At 34.4% G+C, this 21520-nt stretch overlaps 1 protein-coding gene across 2 annotated transcripts; it reads right to left on the bottom strand.

Moving 5' to 3' along the window:
- Positions 1 to 1874: 1874 nt before the first annotated feature.
- LOC133790797 (uncharacterized) lies at positions 1875 to 21212 on the bottom strand. Of its 2 annotated transcripts, none has more exons than XM_062228571.1 (44): positions 20936 to 21212; positions 20195 to 20380; positions 19603 to 19692; positions 18566 to 18639; positions 18313 to 18468; positions 17997 to 18111; positions 17738 to 17793; positions 17027 to 17081; positions 16125 to 16181; positions 15888 to 15989; positions 15542 to 15622; positions 15376 to 15428; positions 15206 to 15275; positions 14812 to 14875; positions 14340 to 14488; positions 14122 to 14252; positions 13926 to 13983; positions 13574 to 13671; positions 12716 to 12803; positions 12500 to 12565; positions 12364 to 12423; positions 11327 to 11413; positions 10637 to 10823; positions 10144 to 10187; positions 9935 to 10063; positions 9704 to 9844; positions 9538 to 9590; positions 9393 to 9441; positions 9169 to 9227; positions 8238 to 8377; positions 7990 to 8141; positions 7277 to 7405; positions 7113 to 7198; positions 6795 to 6910; positions 6585 to 6697; positions 6228 to 6351; positions 5890 to 6011; positions 5147 to 5333; positions 4844 to 5060; positions 4116 to 4440; positions 3455 to 3594; positions 2673 to 2797; positions 2352 to 2556; positions 1875 to 2236 (listed from the first exon to the last, which is right to left on the bottom strand). In XM_062228571.1, the coding sequence occupies exons 1-44, from the start codon at positions 21038 to 21040 to the stop codon at positions 2140 to 2142; spliced, it is 4941 nt and encodes a 1646-aa protein (XP_062084555.1). In that variant the 5' UTR covers positions 21041 to 21212; the 3' UTR covers positions 1875 to 2139. The 2 variants fall into 2 exon arrangements, with proteins under 2 accessions (XP_062084555.1, XP_062084556.1); XM_062228572.1 differs by having other exon boundaries at positions 12716 to 12800.
- Between the last annotated feature and the right edge of the window lie 308 nt (positions 21213 to 21520).

Raw genomic sequence — 21520 nt, 5'->3', positions numbered from 1 at the left:
ATTGATTGAAGGTATCAGAATGGGTGGTTTGTGTTTGAGAAACATTAGGATTGTTAGGAGGATTGACTGAACCATTACTCTTATAAAGTAGAATAGACACAAAAGGAATAGCAGACTTAACACCAGATGTAGAAGACACAGAGGAAACACACTTAGCTGGAGGGAACATGTGTTCATTAAAAATAACATCATGTGATATGTACACATGACCAGAATGAGCTAAGCATTTGTAGACCTTATGTTTAAGGCTATAACCTAAGAACAAACACTCAAATGAATGAAACTCCAACTTATGAGAATTATAAGGTCTAATATTTGGGTAACAAGCACACCCAAAAACTTTAAGTTGACTATAATCAAGGAAACACCACAATGGACAAAGACAGAGTCGAAGCACCGGTAGGAGTTGAAGTCGTCGCCATGGAGAACAACCAGAAAGCAGAGAAGAAATAGAGAACCACCAAGATTGAAAACGAGAAGAACATACTGAGAAAGAACGATGAATGAGCGAGAAGGATCTAGAGAATTAGAGAGAGAGCTCTGATACCATGCGCAGAAATCAATAAGTGAAGAATAACAATCTGATTCTCATATAACTAACAATAAGTTACAACAATTTATATTCAAAGATTACTTGGAAGTTAGTTAACTACAGCTGTAGAAATTGCAAACCAACTAACTAAGAAACTGAAATAACAAACTAAGCTTAATTGCTAACACATTTCATCCTCAAACATAAATAATGAAAGTAAGGAATAATCAAACTGTCCATGCTCGATTGGATGAATGACAAGAACATTGTTCAATAAGCTAAACCATGATGATATCTATGACATATATCTATAGAGCAAGTTTATGTGTAAAGACAAACACAAAAAATAAGGTTGTAGAGAATACTGCTTTGGATGTATACCATGCATGTTGTACGTAGACGTGTCAATCATGTAAAAACGCTTTCGAAGGTTTAACTTTATCTTGTTTTAGACTTCATGTAAATTAACTTACGTACTATGTGCACAAATTTTCTAATTATCTATAATGACTAAAAATAAGTCGTCGTTTTTTTTAAAATAAGTTGTATTTTATAATAGCCTGTCTTATAAATTTAAAAGCTTGCGATTAAAACAAAAATTGCAGTCCACATAACAAGAAAGAGAAGTCGAATGATATATATACCAAACTAATAATACAAACGGAAAGCTGTGTATCATGAAACCAACGTCTTTAATGACTATCAACCGTAAGTCTCTATTTCAACATTTTCTTTCATTTCCATGCTACCAATTTTATTAGGGAGACAACAAAATTTGTCAGAACTGTAGAAGCAAGAATTTTGACAAATTTTGCATACATACATGTGTTAAATGGTCACTGGAAAGCTCTTGGGAACCAATCAATTTTGGATTCACTAGTATCTTACCCACCAATATATCACTGTAGACCACCAGTATACATCATTGCGCATTGATGTTAGGTCAAGCTGAGCGATGGCACTAATGGTTAGATGACTCCTAAAACAGTGGTCGGCTTTGCTAACTAAGCTAGCTTTCTTTCATTCGGCTTCTTTATCTTTATGCCTCTGGCTGCTTTTTTATTTTGTCATTATACAACTTCTAACTAATGAAGACTATCTCTATATTATTCTTTATTTTTTTAGCTAAACTATAATTAAAATAATTACATTGACAACGACTACCCAAATTATTATATCAAAATATATATTTGAGGCTGAAACTATTATAACCATTGTTCATTGAATATTACTGACATTGACAACGATTTTTTTAAAAGCACGCCTCTTTAAAATTTTCATTAGGTACAATAAAATGTTATTGAATATCAATAAAAGTAATACTACTACCAAGGCAAGTGTATCGAAAGCAATAACAATAAATTTTATTGCCAGACACCGTATAGCTGCAGGCAAGGTAAGAGCATATACACCTTATCTTGTACATGAAATCTCAACAAAATGGAATAAATCATTGCACCAAAAATCAAAATTGACACAGCCAAAAAAACTATAAGGCTACAACAACTGACAGAATAATGTACAAATTATTTACTCTCCATCTACTAGAGGATTAGAAAAATAATCCACCAGTAACCCATAGGATTGGCTTTTGTGAAAAAAGTATGTTATTGAATGTGTTGGCTAGTTATGGAGGCTTCGAGGGCTAGTTCTTTGGTAATTAGTCTCAGTAGCACTTGCACTGATTCTCGAACTCTTGCATCTCTGTTCATAAAATTCACAAAGAGAAAACAGTAAGGCCCTAGTCTTGTTTAACTGAAATACAATATCAATGCTAAGTTTTTGCCTAATCCACAGGCTGAAGAATAATCACTCGTACCTTGAAATAACAAGCTCACAAAGGGAAGGAAAAAGAACAAGTAGGTGTGGACGCCTATCACAATTATTTTTCTCCACCAGGCCACCTTTCAAATATGGATGTAAAGGAAGAACAGATGCTGTGTCTGAATGAATTACCAGACCAGCCAGTTCATTTAGGACATACATAATTTCATCCAGTCTTGCAGCTGGTAGAGGGCGGTCACCTGCACACATAAGCGGATGATTCAAGATGGCATGGCACGACAAGTGAAGTCAAATGAAATTAATGAAAAGGATAATATGTCATAGTTAACTCCATTCAGTAGCAGATGATACGCACCCAGGTTATTCTCATCAGTGGGAAATCTTTTTAAAATGTCTTCGCATCTGGTCATTAGCACCAAAATCGAGATCTTGCTAACCTCAGATCGTTCCGAGCTCCATGTGTCAGCTTTCTTCTCAGAACTGTACATGACATAATCATGCGAGGGTTTTTTGGTGGGGAACAAATTTGTATTAGTAAAAGTGAAATAAAACAAGAAAATGCTACACTGGTGGAGCAAGAAATCCACATGTATATAGCACATTCCAAATCCAAGGAAATACTAATGAAAAACCTTATATAGGAAACCCACAAAGAGCCACAATACTTAAATGCTATCCCACAAATCCCGCTTCCCCAATACTCTAAAGAGCCTACTTGTTGCAGATAAATCAGCTAAACTAATACCGAAATTGCAGCATTTGGTAAATTAACCACTCTATCCTTACTAGTCAATTGCCATACTTAAAGCAAAAACTACTGCCTTGAAATCACACATTATTCTTCATTCCCCATGCAAACATAGTTTATCTAAACTCTCAGTATCTTCTTAATGCATTACACACCAATCAGAGGATAGAATCATATATGATTTTCACCAACAAATTACATTAAAGATATTTAACTTACAATACACTCATGGCCAAATAAACTATGGTGACACCATTAGCCTTCCAAATGGATCTATAAAGTTTAACTGACAAAAGCTAACTCATTCATTAAACAAAGTAAAACAGTTTATATAACTATCTGAAAACAGAATAAATATGTAAATAAAGGATGCATACACATTATGTTACCTGCTCAGAAAAAATAACTTCTGCAAGCAAGACAAGGAAAATCTGCTGCAGTGCAAAGGCATAAGTTCTACTGTCTCAACAGGTAAAGAACAGGTGCGTGACGCACAACGATCCAAGGTGAAAACTAGTCTTTGCAAAATCTGCGGAAAACAAAGACGGAAACAATCAAACAGGCATAGCATTGGAGCATTTAAATGAACAAGTACAGCAAGATATAAGCTGCACAAAATGGTTCTCATGTTTAAGATCCTTGAGCCAAATAACTAAGATATTTCCTATGGATATGCTGTAGCACCCAGAAAAGTTACCCACAATGTAGTTATCTCAACATTGTTAGATGGACAATTTTAATATATTTATACCATGAATCAAGCATTAAAAAAAATAACATTATATCATACGAATGATTCCATGAAAATGAAGCACAGGAAGCGTGAAGATGCAGTGAAGGTGTAAACTAGTCTGCAAATGTAAAAGCTACTCCAGTCCCAGCATTATTAACACTAAGGCAAAGTCTAAAATATCAGGACTACCATAATCTGAGGGGAGCAACTTATATTATAAAGCATTAAATGTGCCTACAATTTCTATCAATTAAGATGTACTCTTGTACTGTACATACTACATAGCCGTAATCTTGATCAGTAAGTAAGAGCATTACATCTTCAGGTGCATCAATTGGTGACTTGAGAATCTTGTCACCAAGAATGTCTAAAGTGGTCATTTCGAGGGACTCATCAGCTTTCACTACTGCAGTAGAGAGAGAATTGGAAGAAAGTGCCCGCCCACAATAACCAACAAAGAATATTTCGTACACATCTGCAACTTCCTTCCAAACACGTGTTCTTGCAGGCTTACTAATACAAGAATCCAGTCCTCCATACAAGGCTGATTTGCAAACATCATCAACAACAATGCGATTAAAGCCTTCAACAGCTAATCTCCAAAGTGCACCATTGGGATTGTCTCTTCTAGTAGTCATAGACCTAAGAAGAACAAGGAAACAAAGATGCTAAGGATGTGCCTTTGTAGTGTTAACTGCGTTGCCTAAAATTTGTCATTTATTTAAAAATGTGCATGCACAGCAGATTAGAAAATAATTTGGAAATATGTTTTTCACAGTTGTTTAGGAAACAACCATATGTTATGATACACAACAAAAGAAAAATGCTTACAGCAGTTAATATAAGAATGTTTGACTCATTGTAGTACCAGGAACACATCCTCAAAAGTGTCATTACATGAATACTAATATAAATTGGTTCCCAACAATTAATCACCTGAAGTTTTAAGTCAAAAAATCAAATAACACAATGGCTTATCCCCAGCATCTCAAAAAACAGCTAGGAAGCAATAGAATTTTACAAACAGAAAAACAAGTATCTGTACCTTTCTAGACTTTGAATAATTTCGGGATATATAATATACTTCTCAACTGATGGTGCTTTTAAGAAAAGATCAACCAACAAAGGAACAAGCTTTTCTGCAAACAAAGAGCTGGGGAGGCCTACTGTAACAACTGTACTTGACCGTGAACTTGGAGATTTAGCTTCTCTCTTATGTGAGGATATGGACGCTGTCCCATTAGATCTTTCATACTTTAACCCTAAGTTAGTATCAGCAAAAATTATTTATCACTTCGAACTTCTGTTGTTAGATAAAAAAAAAATGACAACCAAGGTATTCACATACCTGGAATGTGGTCAACAACGCTGGTAGGTCCTGCCTCATCTTCCTCATCTTGTACTGGGGTGTCTGATTTTGGTAGATATTGCAGAAGATCCCGAAGAAGAATTAGCCACATTGAAGAAAAGTGCTCAGTTGGAACCAGCAGAGGTATGATCTCCAGTACTGTGCGTAACACGTGTGAAATGTGTCCCTAGTGAAAAGCAAACATTAAAGTTATGGAACAAAGAGAATAATAAAATGATTCTGGTATCCTTCTCGTTACAACAGCTATAACTATCTCAAAAAGATGGGGGTTACTGCATAATCTATTTAACAGCAATACTGGTACAGCATAAAATAAAATAGTATTCTGAATGCAATCTTGTGGTAGTGAACCTTGTTTTCTATCAATTGTGTTTATGTTAGTTGGCCTAGCAACACTAATTAGGGATGTGGATGGAGGAATATCCAGAAAACTTGAGAATTTTTTATATTTTATTGATTTTGTTCTCAGTGAAAACAATTCAAACTTCTCATACCAGTTACCACTACCCCTAAAGTCAATGCTTTCTAAGTAGTAAAGAATAAAACATAATCTTATTTTTTGTCAAAGCTCATTAAAAAGTACACGCACACACACATTGTATAGGTATGCCAATTTCCCCTGTTGCAGGAATAACAGCAAATTGGTCAAGCAGTAGTACTATAACTTAATCTGGCCAAAGGGGGGCACAAAAAAAAAGGGTTGAGTGCAGAAGCTCACTTACAAATTCATTCTCAAAGCTTTCATTTGTAGCAATGGCCTGCTTGATAGACAAATCTATGATCCCAAGCAATTGAGTATACAAACGGTCATCAAACATCTTTTGTGCTTGAACATATAATTCCCCTGCACATTTTCAAAGTATACAGAAAATTACTTCACTGACATGAAATAGGTACAATAACTAAAGCTGAAATTTATGCCAAATTCAATTGATAGATAGCTGTATATAAAAAGTTTATAACAATATTTACAGGGTATTTCAGATAATGCATGTATCTCTGCATCATAAAAAGGATACACAAGAAAATGATCAACTATCTTGCTCAATTAAATCATTACCAAGACCATGTAAAATCTCCTGCTTCACCTTGCTAGCTGTGTTACCGCTGTAGTTTGTTGACTTCTGAAGAACATGCTCGTAGGTATTAAGTACTGATGTAAGGTAAGGCATCGGTAAGTTTCCCTGCTTGACAAAATTATTTCTTCAATATAAACTCAAATTCCTTCACAATTTCTTAAGCTCAGCACAGAAATGTCAGTACTATTATTGGCATAACGGGCACACCAAATGTTGTCACAAACCAGTCAAATTTTTTCAAGGACAAAAAACAAACACAAAACGAGAAGTATTCTGGGAAAACAATTACATATAAATACATTGAAAGAAGACCAAACAGAGCAAAATTTGATAATTACCTTGGAAGAATGAGAAAGAACAGTTATTTGCAAACAGTTTATTGCTGCAAGAGCAACCTCTTTACTATCATTTAGAATGCTATTGTTTACAAATTGAACCAAACATTCCCATCCTGAATAAGTGAAAATCTTGTGTTATTTTCATGATTGAACTTTGATTTGTTGAGAACATAAAAAAGCTGGTGCATCAAGATCTGTTAGTTGGCCTACCTGACCAGAAACTCCTCAAGCTTCTGAGGAAAGGGAAGAAAGAACGTAGAATACGAGCTATTCCACCAAGAATAAGTACAAGTGTTTCATCCCATTGTTTCTGAGCTGTATTACGACTGAATTCATTTAACATAAATACATTTAGTTCTTTCAAAAAACATAAAAACATTTAGTACTGGATGAGAGAAAAATATAAACTTTACTAGATCCTTCTGCACTTTTTTCTTTCAAAAACATTTGTTCTTTCAAAGTGAGGGATGACAGAGATTCAAAGTGAGGGAAGACAGAGATCAGGGTCATAGGCTCTTAACTATATACCTATGATGTATGAGCATGTGGACAGCTTTTCCTTGTCGAGTTCCAAGCTCTTTTCCTTGCCATTCATCTTTAGATGAGGTTGCAGCCTAAAATATACACATTCAGATCACAACAATATATGGGAGGAAAGACCCCTTAATCTTTCATAATTACTTTTCACCAACCATGTGACAAGCAAGATCCAAAGTGGGAAAAACATAATTCTGAAGGCAATCCTCCCACATGCTTTCAGAAAGTTTCTGTCCATGACTTCCAAGAGTCTGAAAAAGTGTCCTCACAGCAGAATTCCTGACCTGAGTATACAATAAGATCATATATTTTTTATCTGATTGGAGTACAAAAACACTGCAAAGGAAATGACAGAAAGAGAAGTATATATTTAATTATTTATACACACGCACACAATAATGCAAGCAGAAACTGGAGTCCCAGATTCATATTCAGCATAGAATAAAGTTAAAAGTGTACCATACAAAGCAGTATAAGATGTTATTAGTTAAAAGAGTATATTTATCTCCTACAAATGTAATCAAGAACAATACAAATATAGGACAGACTCTTCACCCGGCAAATTTCAAATGTTGAACAGCAAAATATGCTGATTTAGGAAATTGAACTCTATACGATGCATTGTAAGAGACTTCTAAATCTAAACCTTGCTGTCACCAATTATAACAAAGATATGAATTCATCATGTTTTGAATTTAAAACTATGAAGAAAAATCATCCAGAAATGGTATCTAAAAGCACAGATGTACAAATCCAAAATTCCTGTCATTTATGTCAAGACTTTCCCTTCTTTAAGATATTCCAACATGAGAATGCATTCTTATGTGTAGCACTAATAATATCAAATACCAAAACTAAGTCACCCTACCTCTGGCCTCTCATCAGCTCCAAGGTTTTGAAGTAATGAGAAAACTGAGAAAAGCAACTTGTCATGTTGAACAAAGGAAGCTTGGTCCAAAACATTGAGTGATTTTTCTCCTGGTTTTTGACCATCCATTTGCTCTGAAACAGAGTGCCCATCTGGAATTCATATACCATTATAAAAGAAAAGCATAAAAAAATTATAATTTACACAACATTTACGATGGTAATCTGCAATAACAGGAATTCATATACCTGTTTCCCTTTCTTCCACAGGTCCATGTGTAATCCCCTTTGCAATAAAGTCAGTTGTAGTCCACAAAAGGCCTATTGCCGTCAAGCTTATGTTAAGCTCTGTCTTTTGAGCACTGTAAGCTCCGGTCACATCTACACACCTGTAATATTCAAGTGTAATAATGGAATCACACCAACAATTACTTAAAGTGGTAATTCTAGGGCTTTTCAAAAAAAAAAAAACAGAACCAAATTACCTTGTATTAATTAAAAATGCATAAAAGTGGTAATTCTAGGTTTCTATGTTGCAAGTAATGAAATTATCAGTTTTTATCAGTCAATCCAAGTATACATGTCAGTGTGTGCCTATGCATGTGTGTAATCGGTCACTTGATATATTATGTCACTGCACAATACAGTATCTGATAAAACTGGAAGATTAGAACTTATTAAAGTGGTAGCTATAGTCATCCATGTTGCATTAATGAAATTATTAGCTATTATCCATCAATTTTAGTAAATATATCTGTATTATACTTGCAAAAGCATCAATCAAGCAATTAAAGAATATGTACTATTATCTGATAGAAGTGTCAAACGTAAGCATGAAAAATCATTCTTAAGTTTGATGAGTACATCAAGCAGAATAACAAATTACTATTATCATAGACAACCTATGACTTCAATACAGTAATGTGTATAAAAAGGAAGAATGAAAAGGGTGATCAAAGTGAGATCCTCCAACTCCAAGAACCTGTCCCGATTTTTATAATGCTCAATTGGATTTCGAAAGAAGGAAATTGTAATGAAACTCTGCTTTAATGGCCATTTGTTTTGTTGGGATGTATGTGGAGAGAAAAATCAAAGAATTTTTTGTAGATTTGACATCCTTAGAAGAGAAAATCTGAAATTATCAATAACATCATCGTTTCTTATTAAATAAATAACTTACACAGGAAGACAGTCCGGTGGTATATTGGAAAGTCCATCATTCATGATCACACGTAGGCTCTGAAAGAAATATTTAACTTGAGCTGAAGATATGGAAGTAACAAATCTTTTTAAAAAAAAATCTTTTCTTAATTATTGGGAAAGAGGGTTGATAGAGGTTTCATATAAATATGTATGTAATAAATATAAATCCCCAAATCTGGAAATCTATAGTCTCTTTCTAACCTGGAAACCCATAGTGACGAGTTCCTTCTCTGAAGCATCAGCTACCGACCTTGAAAATGGAAAGAAGTGGAGAGGATCAACTTTTGCAAATAAGACTCCCAAAAAAGGGGGGGAAATGGAACGCTGAAGCTAAAATAAGACAAACCTCAACATCTCAAGAATATTTGGCCAACTGTAGTGCATTTTTTCTCCATGCCTCTGCAATTTATATATATATATTATATATATACACATATTTTTTTTAAAAAGCAGACATTACATTTATAGGCTAATAAAAGGCTAACTTTAAAAAGTTAGTAATATAAGTTTACCTCTAAAACATGCAAAAGAATCTTTAAAGACCCAGCACGTGCATCCACACTCTCAGTAGAGAAATATAGAACCCTCAACGGAGAAATGACAGCACATTCAAGTGATCTCATTTCTGCAAGTGTGGTTTGATTGGTTTCCATCTAGAGACAGAATGTATCAATGATAAGAAATGTCAATTCTTATTTCACTAGTTAAACAGCCACAAACTCTTAGGAAGACAGAGTTCTCACATTCTGTGATATCCCTTTGGGTCTGGTTGACAAGTCCAGGAAGTGATCTGAACCTAAAACAGCACATATGGATTGATCTAATGCATCTAGTGCCATGTTTCGTAAATGCTGGTTAGGTTTCTCTGCAAGCTGTAAATCACCCGAGGATGTCAAGGAAAACGCATATGGATTATGGACCTAAAAAAACAAGAAAAACAGAAAAAAAATACCTCAAGAAAGTGACCCACAACTTGATCCCACAAGGGCTCTATTCCTGTTAGATGGCAAACAAATCACTATTCTGAACACTTATTTAAATAAATAAAAAAAACCCACAATGAACCATGCATCTCTATAACCTACGAGTAATGTTAGAGACACTCCCAATTTGTACACTTAAATTACACACTATGATGTGTAATTAATCTCATCTATACAATTAAATATGATGTGGTCCACACTTAAAAATATTCGTGGTTGAGATTAATTACACATCATAGTGTGTATTTTGAGTGTGCAAATTGAAAGATTCTAGCCTTACTCATAACCTGTAGGCAGGCCTCAATGCATAATGAGTATTACCATTTTGTAAGTGACGTAAAGGAAGTCTTCAACAAATTATAATCACATAAAATGACTTAAGACTGCTCACAAACATGAATGAGGTGTAAAAAAATGTACATCACTGCAACGAACTTGTGCAAAAACACAGACATTACATACTGTGAAGATTATTTACAAGGATGGATATCATTCTTTCCACTGAAAAAGTGATGCTTCCAAGTTTTTGACTTGATGATGGCCCAGTGCCACTTGAAGTTCCAGATATGCATTGCTCTGAAAGCTGACGTAATGCAGAAAGAAGGGATTTCACGGCAGATATATGCATCAGTGCTGAGCTCTCGAACAGCTTCACCACAGGGAAAAAAAAGTCAGCTTCATTTTTTTAAAAGAACACACAGCTTGAATTTATAAGAGAATAGTACAACAGAACACACAAAACACAGGGACAGAATAAATACATATCACATAATATTAATTGGTTATGCAAGCAGACACAAATATTATTATTTATAAGCAGAGAAACAAGAATGATGAAACGTCCACATTTTATCAAAAGCAAAGTTATTTTTTTTTTTCAAGTAAAAGAAAATGAAGAGTGGCTGATAGTTCTAGATAACAGTTTTATGCAGTCCTGGGAATCAGGTCGTTTTTACTAGGTAATGCATTTTATAATTCCTTTCCAGAAAAGATCAACATCAACAGCTGCAAAGGACAAGAACAGGTCACATCTAACACTTTCTTAAAGATCTTAAATTTTCACCTAAAATATTATAGATATAGAGATATATATATATATACATATATAAAAATATATATCCTACTAAACAAACAGTAAGTTACATGATTTACCTGAGAATTCAGAGAGGAAAGAATACTGAAGTCGCTGTACTGGCCAGACGATTCCCTCAATAACTTTTTTACACCAGTAGAGACCTCCTGTCAAGATAAACTAAAGCTTAATATACTAGAACAGTTAAACTCTATAAGAATGCTGCAAGAAAATCCCAAACAAAAATAATAGTTTCTAGTTACCAAATAGCAACCAAAATCAACTTTTCCTACCCTCTTCATGTTTCTTTTCCACTTCTCATTGATAAGTTCTAACAAGACAAATCTATAATTCCTCCCTTTTTCTCTCTACTTGATCGATAATCATGTTCTTTTTTTACTGAACCTTGGACGACATTTCTTATGCAGCCTAGGATTTGATTTTGAGACCAAAAGACAAACAATCATTCATTTATAAGCACTTTCAAAGCCTAGAAAACTGTAGACGTCTGGAACATCCTAAAAATTACACAGTTGTGGTAAGGAATCCAATGTACAAATTTTAAATATAATTTCCCTTAAAACCAAATAGATTATTACATATATATGCATGAACCTCACATGAGATTTACCTTGCTTGTTATTATTAAACTAAATCTTTAAATTCCAACCACAGTGCATGCAATTTAAATCCATGTGACATTGGCCAACTGCCTAATGTTTTTCTATTTGGTGTTTTTAATAGTTTGGGATTGGGACCCCATTAGTTTTCTATTAAATCACTCCTTATAAGCCATCTTACAAGCATTCTTATGTAATAGACGATATAATGAACCCACAAAAATATATAATAATAATTACAAAGGAATCAATGCAACCAAGAACCATACCACTAGCTATTTTGCACAGCTTAATGATTATATGAGCTAAAGACAAAAACAAATGGAGATGCTTAAAACTTATCAAAGATCTGTAAAAGATTTCATTAACCCACTTGGAATCCAAACTAACATGTATTTAGCCCAGGTTAGAGAAATTGCCTAGTTATATTTCTCCTGTTACAGCATATATGCTGCAACTCTGAGCTACATGATGTTGATTAGTCTTTTCAAGATTACCTGTGTGCTGGCATGCGGTGAGTGGATTGCTCGGTCTAGAGCTGCCAGGGTTTCCAAGACCTGCCATTTTTCAGTGTAAAGAATTAAGACAAGAATTCCAGGATTTTAGACAGATATAAAAAATCAAATGACATACCAAGACCCAAGATGGACCTAACACATTATGCAAGCGATGAGAAATGTTGAAGAGGGTTCTTAAAGCCTGATAGCATAAACAAATGAAATTAGAATAAAGATCATCAAGAAAACCAGATATTTATTTGCAGACGTTCAGAATAATATTATAGCAGATAAAGATGGTCAAAGTAAAGGTAGAATACAAGTACCACAATAACAAACCCAAAGAAAATACCTGCACATTTTTGGGGGTAAGGACAATGCTTTCTTTTTGATCAACTGATAATTCAGAGCGCTTCGAACCAGGAGACTGTAAAGCACTGCTAAAATCTCAAATTAAACCAAAAACTTCTATATTGTCAGGTCACTGAAAAAGATATGATACTGGGACCCAAATGAAAATACACCATGACCCTTTACTTTAGCCATAACTACAATAAGACCCTGACACCTCTTAAAATGGAAAATAGTTACAGCAACCTCCTCAATTAGTCAAAGGTTTGATGATGTGTCTAAGAACAAAAATTATGTGAAAGTAAATCACAGGTCTCTTCATTGGATTTTTCCATCAAAGGCTTTTAAATATGTTCGTTTTTTTTTACTAGGAATCCTTGCCTAACTTTAAAATATTTGGGATGAAAAAATTATAGCAGTTGCTATGTAGGTACCCAGGAGGGACTCGAACCTCAAACTTGTGGGAGCAAACCACATGCCTGACCATTTGAGTTATCCCTCTTAGGTTTCATTTCCCTTGTTAATGATGAGTTGGAAACAGTGCTTGTAATTTGATTTCATTTTATCTCAGTTTTTGGCTCTCTGTTTCCCTTCTATCTGTTTTTTTTTAATGCAAACATGATGTAAAAAATATTTATAGGTAAAGAAAAAAAAAATTAAAACAACATTAAGGAGGTGAAACTCATGCAAGCAGCATCTATAAAAAAAAAAAAAAATTTTAAAAAATATGAGAAAACTAAAGTCCCAAATGATAAAATAATACAAGATCACCATAGTACTTCAAAAAATAAATCTGACCATTGTTCATCATAAAGATAGTAAAACACGAACATAAGAATTTCAAAGACATATTCAGTACCTCCTTTTCTCTGCTTCATTTGGAAAATTTATAGTAAACTTGCAAAGTGATGCTAAAAAGGAGTTTAAAGGTTCAATGGCATGAAGAACCCCACATGCCTGGAATCATCATTTACATTGGTTAGAAAGAGGAAATAGTTTAAGCCGAAAAAATCTTGCAACAACATATATGGCCAGACATATATAGCACAAAAAATATATTATGTGGCATGATAGAACCCATTTATTATCCGGCTGCAATTGCAGCCAAGACCAATATATGTATATATATTTCTAATAGCAAATAGACATTTACAGAAAATAATTCCCAACCAAGAACCTATACTGAGATGACATGTCAGAACAATGATTACCTGTGTGAATGCCTGATATCCCTTTAGTATTTCCAACACAATAGCCTCTCCTTGTGACCTGCAAAAGTGACTCAAAGCTAATTAGAAAAGGAAAAAAAAAAAAGCACTACTAGAATACTATTTTTACTTTTTTTTTTTTAAAAAATACTATTTTTATAATCCTACTACAAATGCATTGGTACAAAGTTAACCAAACCTTGACAAAATAAGAGACAATGCATCAAGTATGGTCAACCAAAATGAATCAACCATTGAGAGACAGAGATGTGTTGTTTTCCCGGTAGACTTAATAATAGGTGGATCAGAATCACATCTCGGAGATTGAAGCTGGTACACAAGACAAGCTAGTCAGCCCTCAGATGAACTGCTTGCTTTATTATATAGAAGAAATCTTATAGCAAACAAAATAAATACCTCACCAACATCCATTGCTTCATCTGTTAATGCAGCCACTGTAAAGACAACTCCTAACAAACCCTCAACAGCCAGAGTTATAGCATGAGCTTCACTAGCAACTAAGACTGTAGTATTGGACGCATCATTATCAAGGCTCCACTCGATTCCTGCAAAGGGCACGTGGTCATTGTTTTTGAAAAATTAAGAATACAATAGATGATTCCCCTATAATTCTAGGAGTACATCTTAAATTGGTTACAAACACAACTACGACAATTACTTACATCACCTTAACTTGATCCAATATAACATATTCTATAAATCAAAAGCAAGACAGCACAGCATATGCTAGATATACAGTCCTGACAACCATATCCTCAAACTCAGGGTGCCAAGATTTCGACAAAAACACACATGTAAAAAAACCTCTTTATCTTGATCAAACAAATAAGAATAGATTATATTTGATCTTAGCCAAGGAGGTGATTACCTTTAGCTTTGCTGCTGAACATCCCTGCAACAGCTGCCAGGCTCTCCTCACTAGTCTCTTGACCCTACATGTCAAAGTTTCTTCAAGTCAAGCAAATTACAATATGCAAATTAATTACCATCTGATAAAATCTCATCAATCCGATCCAAAGTGTGCCTGTACAAAGCTACAAATAAAGTTTTATTTGAACCAGAAGATTGTACCCATTAATTTTTTTTTCTATAAGAAGACGATAAGATAAACAATTTTTCTAAAAAACAAAAGTTTTATTATAGATAAAGAGATGAAAAAGAAAAAAAAAATGAAAACTTTAGAATTGAACACCACTAGTCTGAGTTTTTCCAGCTAGGAGTAACCAAAAATCTTATAAAATATATACATAAACATATCTTACCTGTACACTTGAAACAACTCTAGCCAGAGCCTTAACCATGCCCTCAACAATATTGGTGTTCTTGGGATGCCTATATAGCAGATATCATAAATTAGGCCACTCAGACTTAATACAGCTACATAAGAAAATATCCTAAACGAAAAAAAGAAGATTGGTACAAGTGATCTTACATATCAAAGTTCTGGAAGAGAATCCGCAAAGTTCGTGCCTCCAAACAAAAACCCTGTCAAAGTTCCACCTTTGTAATTATTCAAACAGCTTTACAAGGCTCTACCATAATCTTCTATGTCACACATGCTACATAAATAAGGAGTATGTTTCCACTTCTAGAATTACCCTCAGGACTTCAAGAACAAGAATGCGATGCCATAAAGGCAAATCAAGAAAAGTTGCCTTCAACAACATACTGAGAAAAACCTGCATTTGGGAAACCATGGAGAAGAGAGAGAGAGAACAGACAAACAACACGAATTTTAGTTACTGGTTTGGGTAAACTAAAAGCAATTTCATAAACGAAGAGGAAATAAAAAGGGGAAATTAGATTTTTGAAAGTTCAAGACCCCAGAATCAGCTGTAACAACACAAAGTGGAGATTATGCTTCTTTCACCTCATAAGAAATTATATTTATGAGTAAAATTAGAGAGGGTATGAACCCATGTGGTAAAATAATCTAAAACACACCTCACATTCTGTGATAAGAGATGAACTGTAAAGCCTGATAATATGAGCAACTGACCGCAAAACCAAACGCCTGTAAGCAGGCTCTCCTGCTTCTCCCTCAGGCTGATTGAACATTGAAAAAATTTAGGAGAGCAATAATGAACCATGAAAACTGTCCCCAACAAAGCCAAAAAAAAAGCTCATGGTGGACAAAAGATTTATGGCAAACACACATTTCAGGAACAAAACAGCAACTACCTCAGCATCGAGACGGAGTGAAGTCATTAAAAGCGAACATATCTGGTGACGCAAAACCTGTTGAATTTCAATGCGATTTTTCAGTCTGAACAGTTTCACAAGCAAGTCTAAAGCCTAACATGCAAAATTGCATGAAGAGATCAAAAGGTATAACAACCAAGTGAGCCTACGCCAATTTTTCTAATAAATGTACAAGGAATCCCTGTGCTTCTTTTTTTTCCTTTCCTTTTTTCCTTTTTTGGTAAGAATAAAAAAGTGTATAATTTAGAAAGATTACAAGTTTAAAGTGGGTAAGGAATCCACTCAAAGGAAGAGCCTATTTCTCCAGAAATGAGTATTTCTGGACACAACCTGAATAGAATGCATTACATTACATTAAATTTTAAAATCACACCAACCTTTCCTACTTCACCCCGAACACCAAGTGGTAACAATCTACTAGCAACCTCAAAATCCCATCCCAAACCACATACACATGCACCAGTCACGTATACTACCCCACTTAGGCCTTGGCTGGGCTTTTAAAAGCCACTTTTGGGCTTTTAAAGCTTAAAAGCTATTTGAAGAATTGATTGGATGTACATGTACTTTAGCTTTTAACTCTAAAAAGCGCTTTGAGGAGAAGCTAATCTTTGTCTTCTTGAAAAAATGCTTTTTGAGAAGTCCAAAGCCCGAAGCCAAAGCCTAGCCAACCAAGGCCTTAATTTGGTTCAGAAAATCATCATACTAATTTATACAGGACACAAGTAATAACTTATACTGATATACTTAAAATTAACGGACATAATTGTATTCAGACACTTTGAGGTTGAGCTCGATCTCTTTTCTTTGTATTTTTCACAGCATTCATACAAAAAGTTTCTTTTCGAAAAAAAAAGAAGATATACTTAAAATAAAATCACCTGCTGATATGGGAGAAGAATTTTAAAAACAGCCACATAACTGGACAAGATGAACCTGCATGATAAACATCAAATGTGAGTTAAAGCAAAAACATAAGGACCACTTGATAACAGACAAGTGGAAGAAAAATCTTATTTAAAATACAAAAACTAAAATGGCCTAAAATTTCCAGAGAGGGATATTCCATGCTATGAATTGGGTTCCCTTGCCTTGCTTATGGATCCAAGACTTTCAACACATGCTCAATCTGAGACTCGATCGAAGGTTCCATAAGCTCACCAATTTGGTATTAAAAGACACAGCAGGGAAGGGAAGGGTATTACATTATATGAATTGTGTTCCTTAGCCTTGCTTATGTTTCCAAGACTGAGACTCAATTGAAGGTTCCATAAGCTCACCAATTTGGTAATATCGGCACACTCAGCAGCAGGTAAGGGTCAAAATCACAATGGCAGTCTATTAACAATGATGTGCTCATTGTCAGACACAATCTGCCTCACACCAGAATGTCGTGGGCAGTGGGCAGTGGGCAATTTGACATATTCAACCTTGGAACTCTAAAGGGATAGCTTCATATTAATTAGGTTTATCAACTATGTATGCATAAAATAACTTAGTGGAGACATGTTTTTGAGAAATTACAAAATGATCTAATAAGATTTATAGATGAATTAGAGGAGCATAAGCTACAGGGAAAAATAACTTCTTACTCAAGTATATCAAGTACGAAGGAGCGTTGAAGAGAATTGACATGTAACCAAATTGCCTAGAAGAAAAAGAAAAGTATCAGTTTTCTGTTGAAGATAGGTCCAATAATTTCATTCTGACTAATAACTGCAGTTAACTTTATATGGAAAATGTCATAAGACATAATGGAACACTTTCTAAAAGACCACGTACAAATTCCACATATAAAATCTACTTAATATCACACTCTAAATACAATAAAACTTTATAAACAATACATACAGATCCAGATGCAGAAAGAGCTGTCAGGTCTTCAAGCAAACGAAGCCCAAGCTTTCCAGCTTTAGTTAGGTTTTCTCTCATCAATGATGACCCTCTAGAGTCATGCTCCAATGACCTGTTCATGTGTAAAATCATTATACGAACATGGAAGACATCAAATGTTACAAGAAAATTATGATACCCTGCCAATGTGCATAACTTTTCAGCTTATCTACTTAGATGAACAAAAAATTACAAATGCAGATCAGAAACACACCCTCAACACATATATAATACCAAAATCAATTGATCAGTAATGTCCAGGAAAACAACATACTCCAAAAGATTAATGCTGCGACTAACTTCACCAGTAACGGAACCAGATCGAGAAATGTAACCTCCAGAACCAAACTTGCCAGAAGGAAGAGATTCGGCAGAAACTACATGATCAAAAATCAGGGCCACTGCTTGTCTGAAGGTAGCTGCAGCAGTGCTGGAAAACTTATAAATTAAAATAAAATTCTAGATGAAAAAGAAGAGTACAATCAGTATACAATATTAACTGAAACAAATAAAAAAAAATAACTTACCTACGCACGCTATCAGTGGATCGATTGTTTTCGAGAAGCCGAAGACAGATATCAAGAGCTTGAACCATATTGTCCTGTAAATGACAAATCATTAATCCATACAGAACTTTAAGACATTCCATCAAAAGTCAAAACAAACACAAGTATAAATTAATTAGTAAATAAGTTCCTTGAGATATTCCATCAAAATACAAAGATCATTGATAACTAAAATAATAAAAAGAAAAAGAGATATTGGACTGAACCTAAGTCAGGTTTTTTCCTATGCTATCTTTCGCTCACCTAGTGTCTAGTGATACATCATACTGAGAGTTTATACGTTTTGTGGCCCTGTGTTTTAACTTATTACCAGGTTAGATCCTGTGTTTTGGCATATTATATTTTGGACCCTCTATTTTGTAAAATTGTTCAAATAAGCCACTGAACCCGATTTTGGACAAAAAATTTTGAATTAAAATCACAAATAATTCATCAAATTAACAATTCAGAACAAAAGTACAATCATTTTGCCTAATAACTTTGTTGTCATATTCAATATTTTGCTCATCAAAATTGAGTTGAAAGGTCTATTTGAGCTATTTTACAACACACTGGGTCTAAAAAGTAATTTATGAAAACACAAGGTCCAAACAGGTAATGGGAGAAAATACGTTATCCAAAAAATGTGTAACCCTACTTAAAACAAAAGAAAAATTGAATACTCCAGTCTCTCACAACCAAATAAATCGATTGCGAAAATTATCAACCCCATAGTAAAACCATATAATGATTAATGAGGTTTGTCACCAACATGAAGCAAGATTAGGGTGCGTGCATGCGTGTTATCTTATAAATGCAATACAACACAAACAATGAAAAAACCAGCTAGAATGACATTTATCTATAGGCCTCGAACAAATTTTATACTTTTGTAAAAGTAACACTTTTATGGAAACCCAGCCATAAATATATACCACAACTAAGGTCCACTGCTCAGAAAGCACATCAAGTGGAAAAGTAAAACTAAGAAACTGAAAGACTCAAAGATTTATGACTACCTCATCTTCAGGATGTAAACGTGACTGCAATATTGTTAATATTGTCTGAAGTGTCTTGAGTTGAATAATCTCATCTGCCATTTCAGCATGCTGCAAAAAGCAGATGAACAAGTAAAACTAACAGGAGTATCAAAAAAAAAAATTGCAAGTTACGTGCTTCAAAACAGGAGTATCACATCAGAAGTCTTGTAATTTCTCTTGATGCAATATTTACTCTTCTAAGCAGGAATCCTATTACAAGCTTTATCACCTTAATCATTATTATGTTATGTTATCATTGTTATGTTACGAGAATTAGCTTACAAAATCAGTACAACAGTAGTTCACTCAAGACTTTCTTATAACTTCTCTGTCACAAACTTAGTTAAAAAATGCTCAATTAAATTGATTAAATGTTTTCCTTAATTTGAATTAGTACACAAAAGACCTTGTTATTATGAGAATAAAATCAAGTATAAAACTTCTACCTTGGCACTACAAGTGAGGAAGCTTCAGAATATAGATTTGATCACCAAAAGTCTAATTCTATGGAAAATTCAAATAAAAGTAGCAACTAATAGCCGGACAAGCCCAAGTACATATATAAGCTTACTTCTTTAAGTGTTGATAATATCTCTTTTAAGGCAGATACAGCAACTGCATCATGAGATATTAATTTCTGCAAACACGAAAGTCCAATAACGCTAAGCTTGACAGTCTTGACCTCACAAGCCACCAGAAAAATTCGCAATATGTCTTCATTTTGCGCAATCTCACTGGGACTTGACAACGAACGAAGCTGCAGATTATCATTAACAAACGCATGAGTCTCAATTAAGCAATTAACAGCGACAGGGGATTCCCCCCTCAGAATAAATAACGCAAGTCAAAATTTCTGAAATCGCCCACAAGCTCCAAAAGGCAAAGGAAAAAATAAAACAAAACAAAAACACAAGCTTGGATTGGAAAGAAAGAAAATGACAGAAAGTACGTTCCATCTGTTTTCACAAAAGTGAAATTTAACTATAATTTTCCACAATTCGAGTGTTTTAATGTTTACACTAGTAATTCCAAACTTCTTTAGAATAATTCAACGTCTCGCTTCAGCTAACAACGTAATTGTATGTGACTCAGCTCAATACCATAACAAAAATTACACACTCGCATACTTCGTTTCTGGAAAGATGATAACATCCATCTTCACTTTGATTGCTCTTCTCTCGGCAAGAAAAATCTCACTCATGTCAAACGAAAACTCCAAACACATCTCCCAGCTCACCAAAAGTTTCAATTTTCTAACAACATTTTCACTTGTCAATTCTATATACTGACGTTTGCATAAGAAAATACATACCTTTAAGATAGCATGCTCGGCTCCATCCTTAACAGCCGGGTAACGACGGCGAGCTTCAGCGCAGAGCGCACGAAGATCTGATTCCAAGACCGCCATGAAAGCCATCGCTGACAAGCGTTCATGAAATGATTGAGCCTAGGGTTTGAAGCAAGTGGATACAATGTGATCCCAAACGCAAATTCAGAGAGTAAACATCGAGATCGAAACGCTTGATCAGAAAGCGCGGGGGTGTGGTGAGGTGGTGTGACTGGACTGAGTAGATCTTGGAGCCTTCAGCAGGAAGAATCGTTGTAAGAGCACGAGGGAGAGCAGCCGTTGCCCATGGAAGCCGTTTGGGCCTTGGGCCTCCAACAATGGATTAGACAATATGATCAATTTACAAATCTGCACCATTTTTGTGTTATAATTCTAAAAATATTGTATAAATATTTCAAAAGGTACAAAATTTAATTTTAAAAATACCAAGTGTTATTTTTTTTAATTGTTTTTTTACATTTTTGTTTTGTTTTTTTATGTTCACTTTTTCCCTTCAATAAGTATTATCCATCACCAATGATGGATGTGTATGGTAAAATTTTTGTTTTT

The sequence above is a fragment of the Humulus lupulus genome, chromosome 7 (genome assembly GCF_963169125.1).
Source record: "Humulus lupulus chromosome 7, drHumLupu1.1, whole genome shotgun sequence".
NCBI lineage: Eukaryota > Viridiplantae > Streptophyta > Magnoliopsida > Rosales > Cannabaceae > Humulus > Humulus lupulus.
Note: the sequence above shows the minus strand (reverse complement) of the source record. Positions and strands in the feature narration are given on the sequence as shown.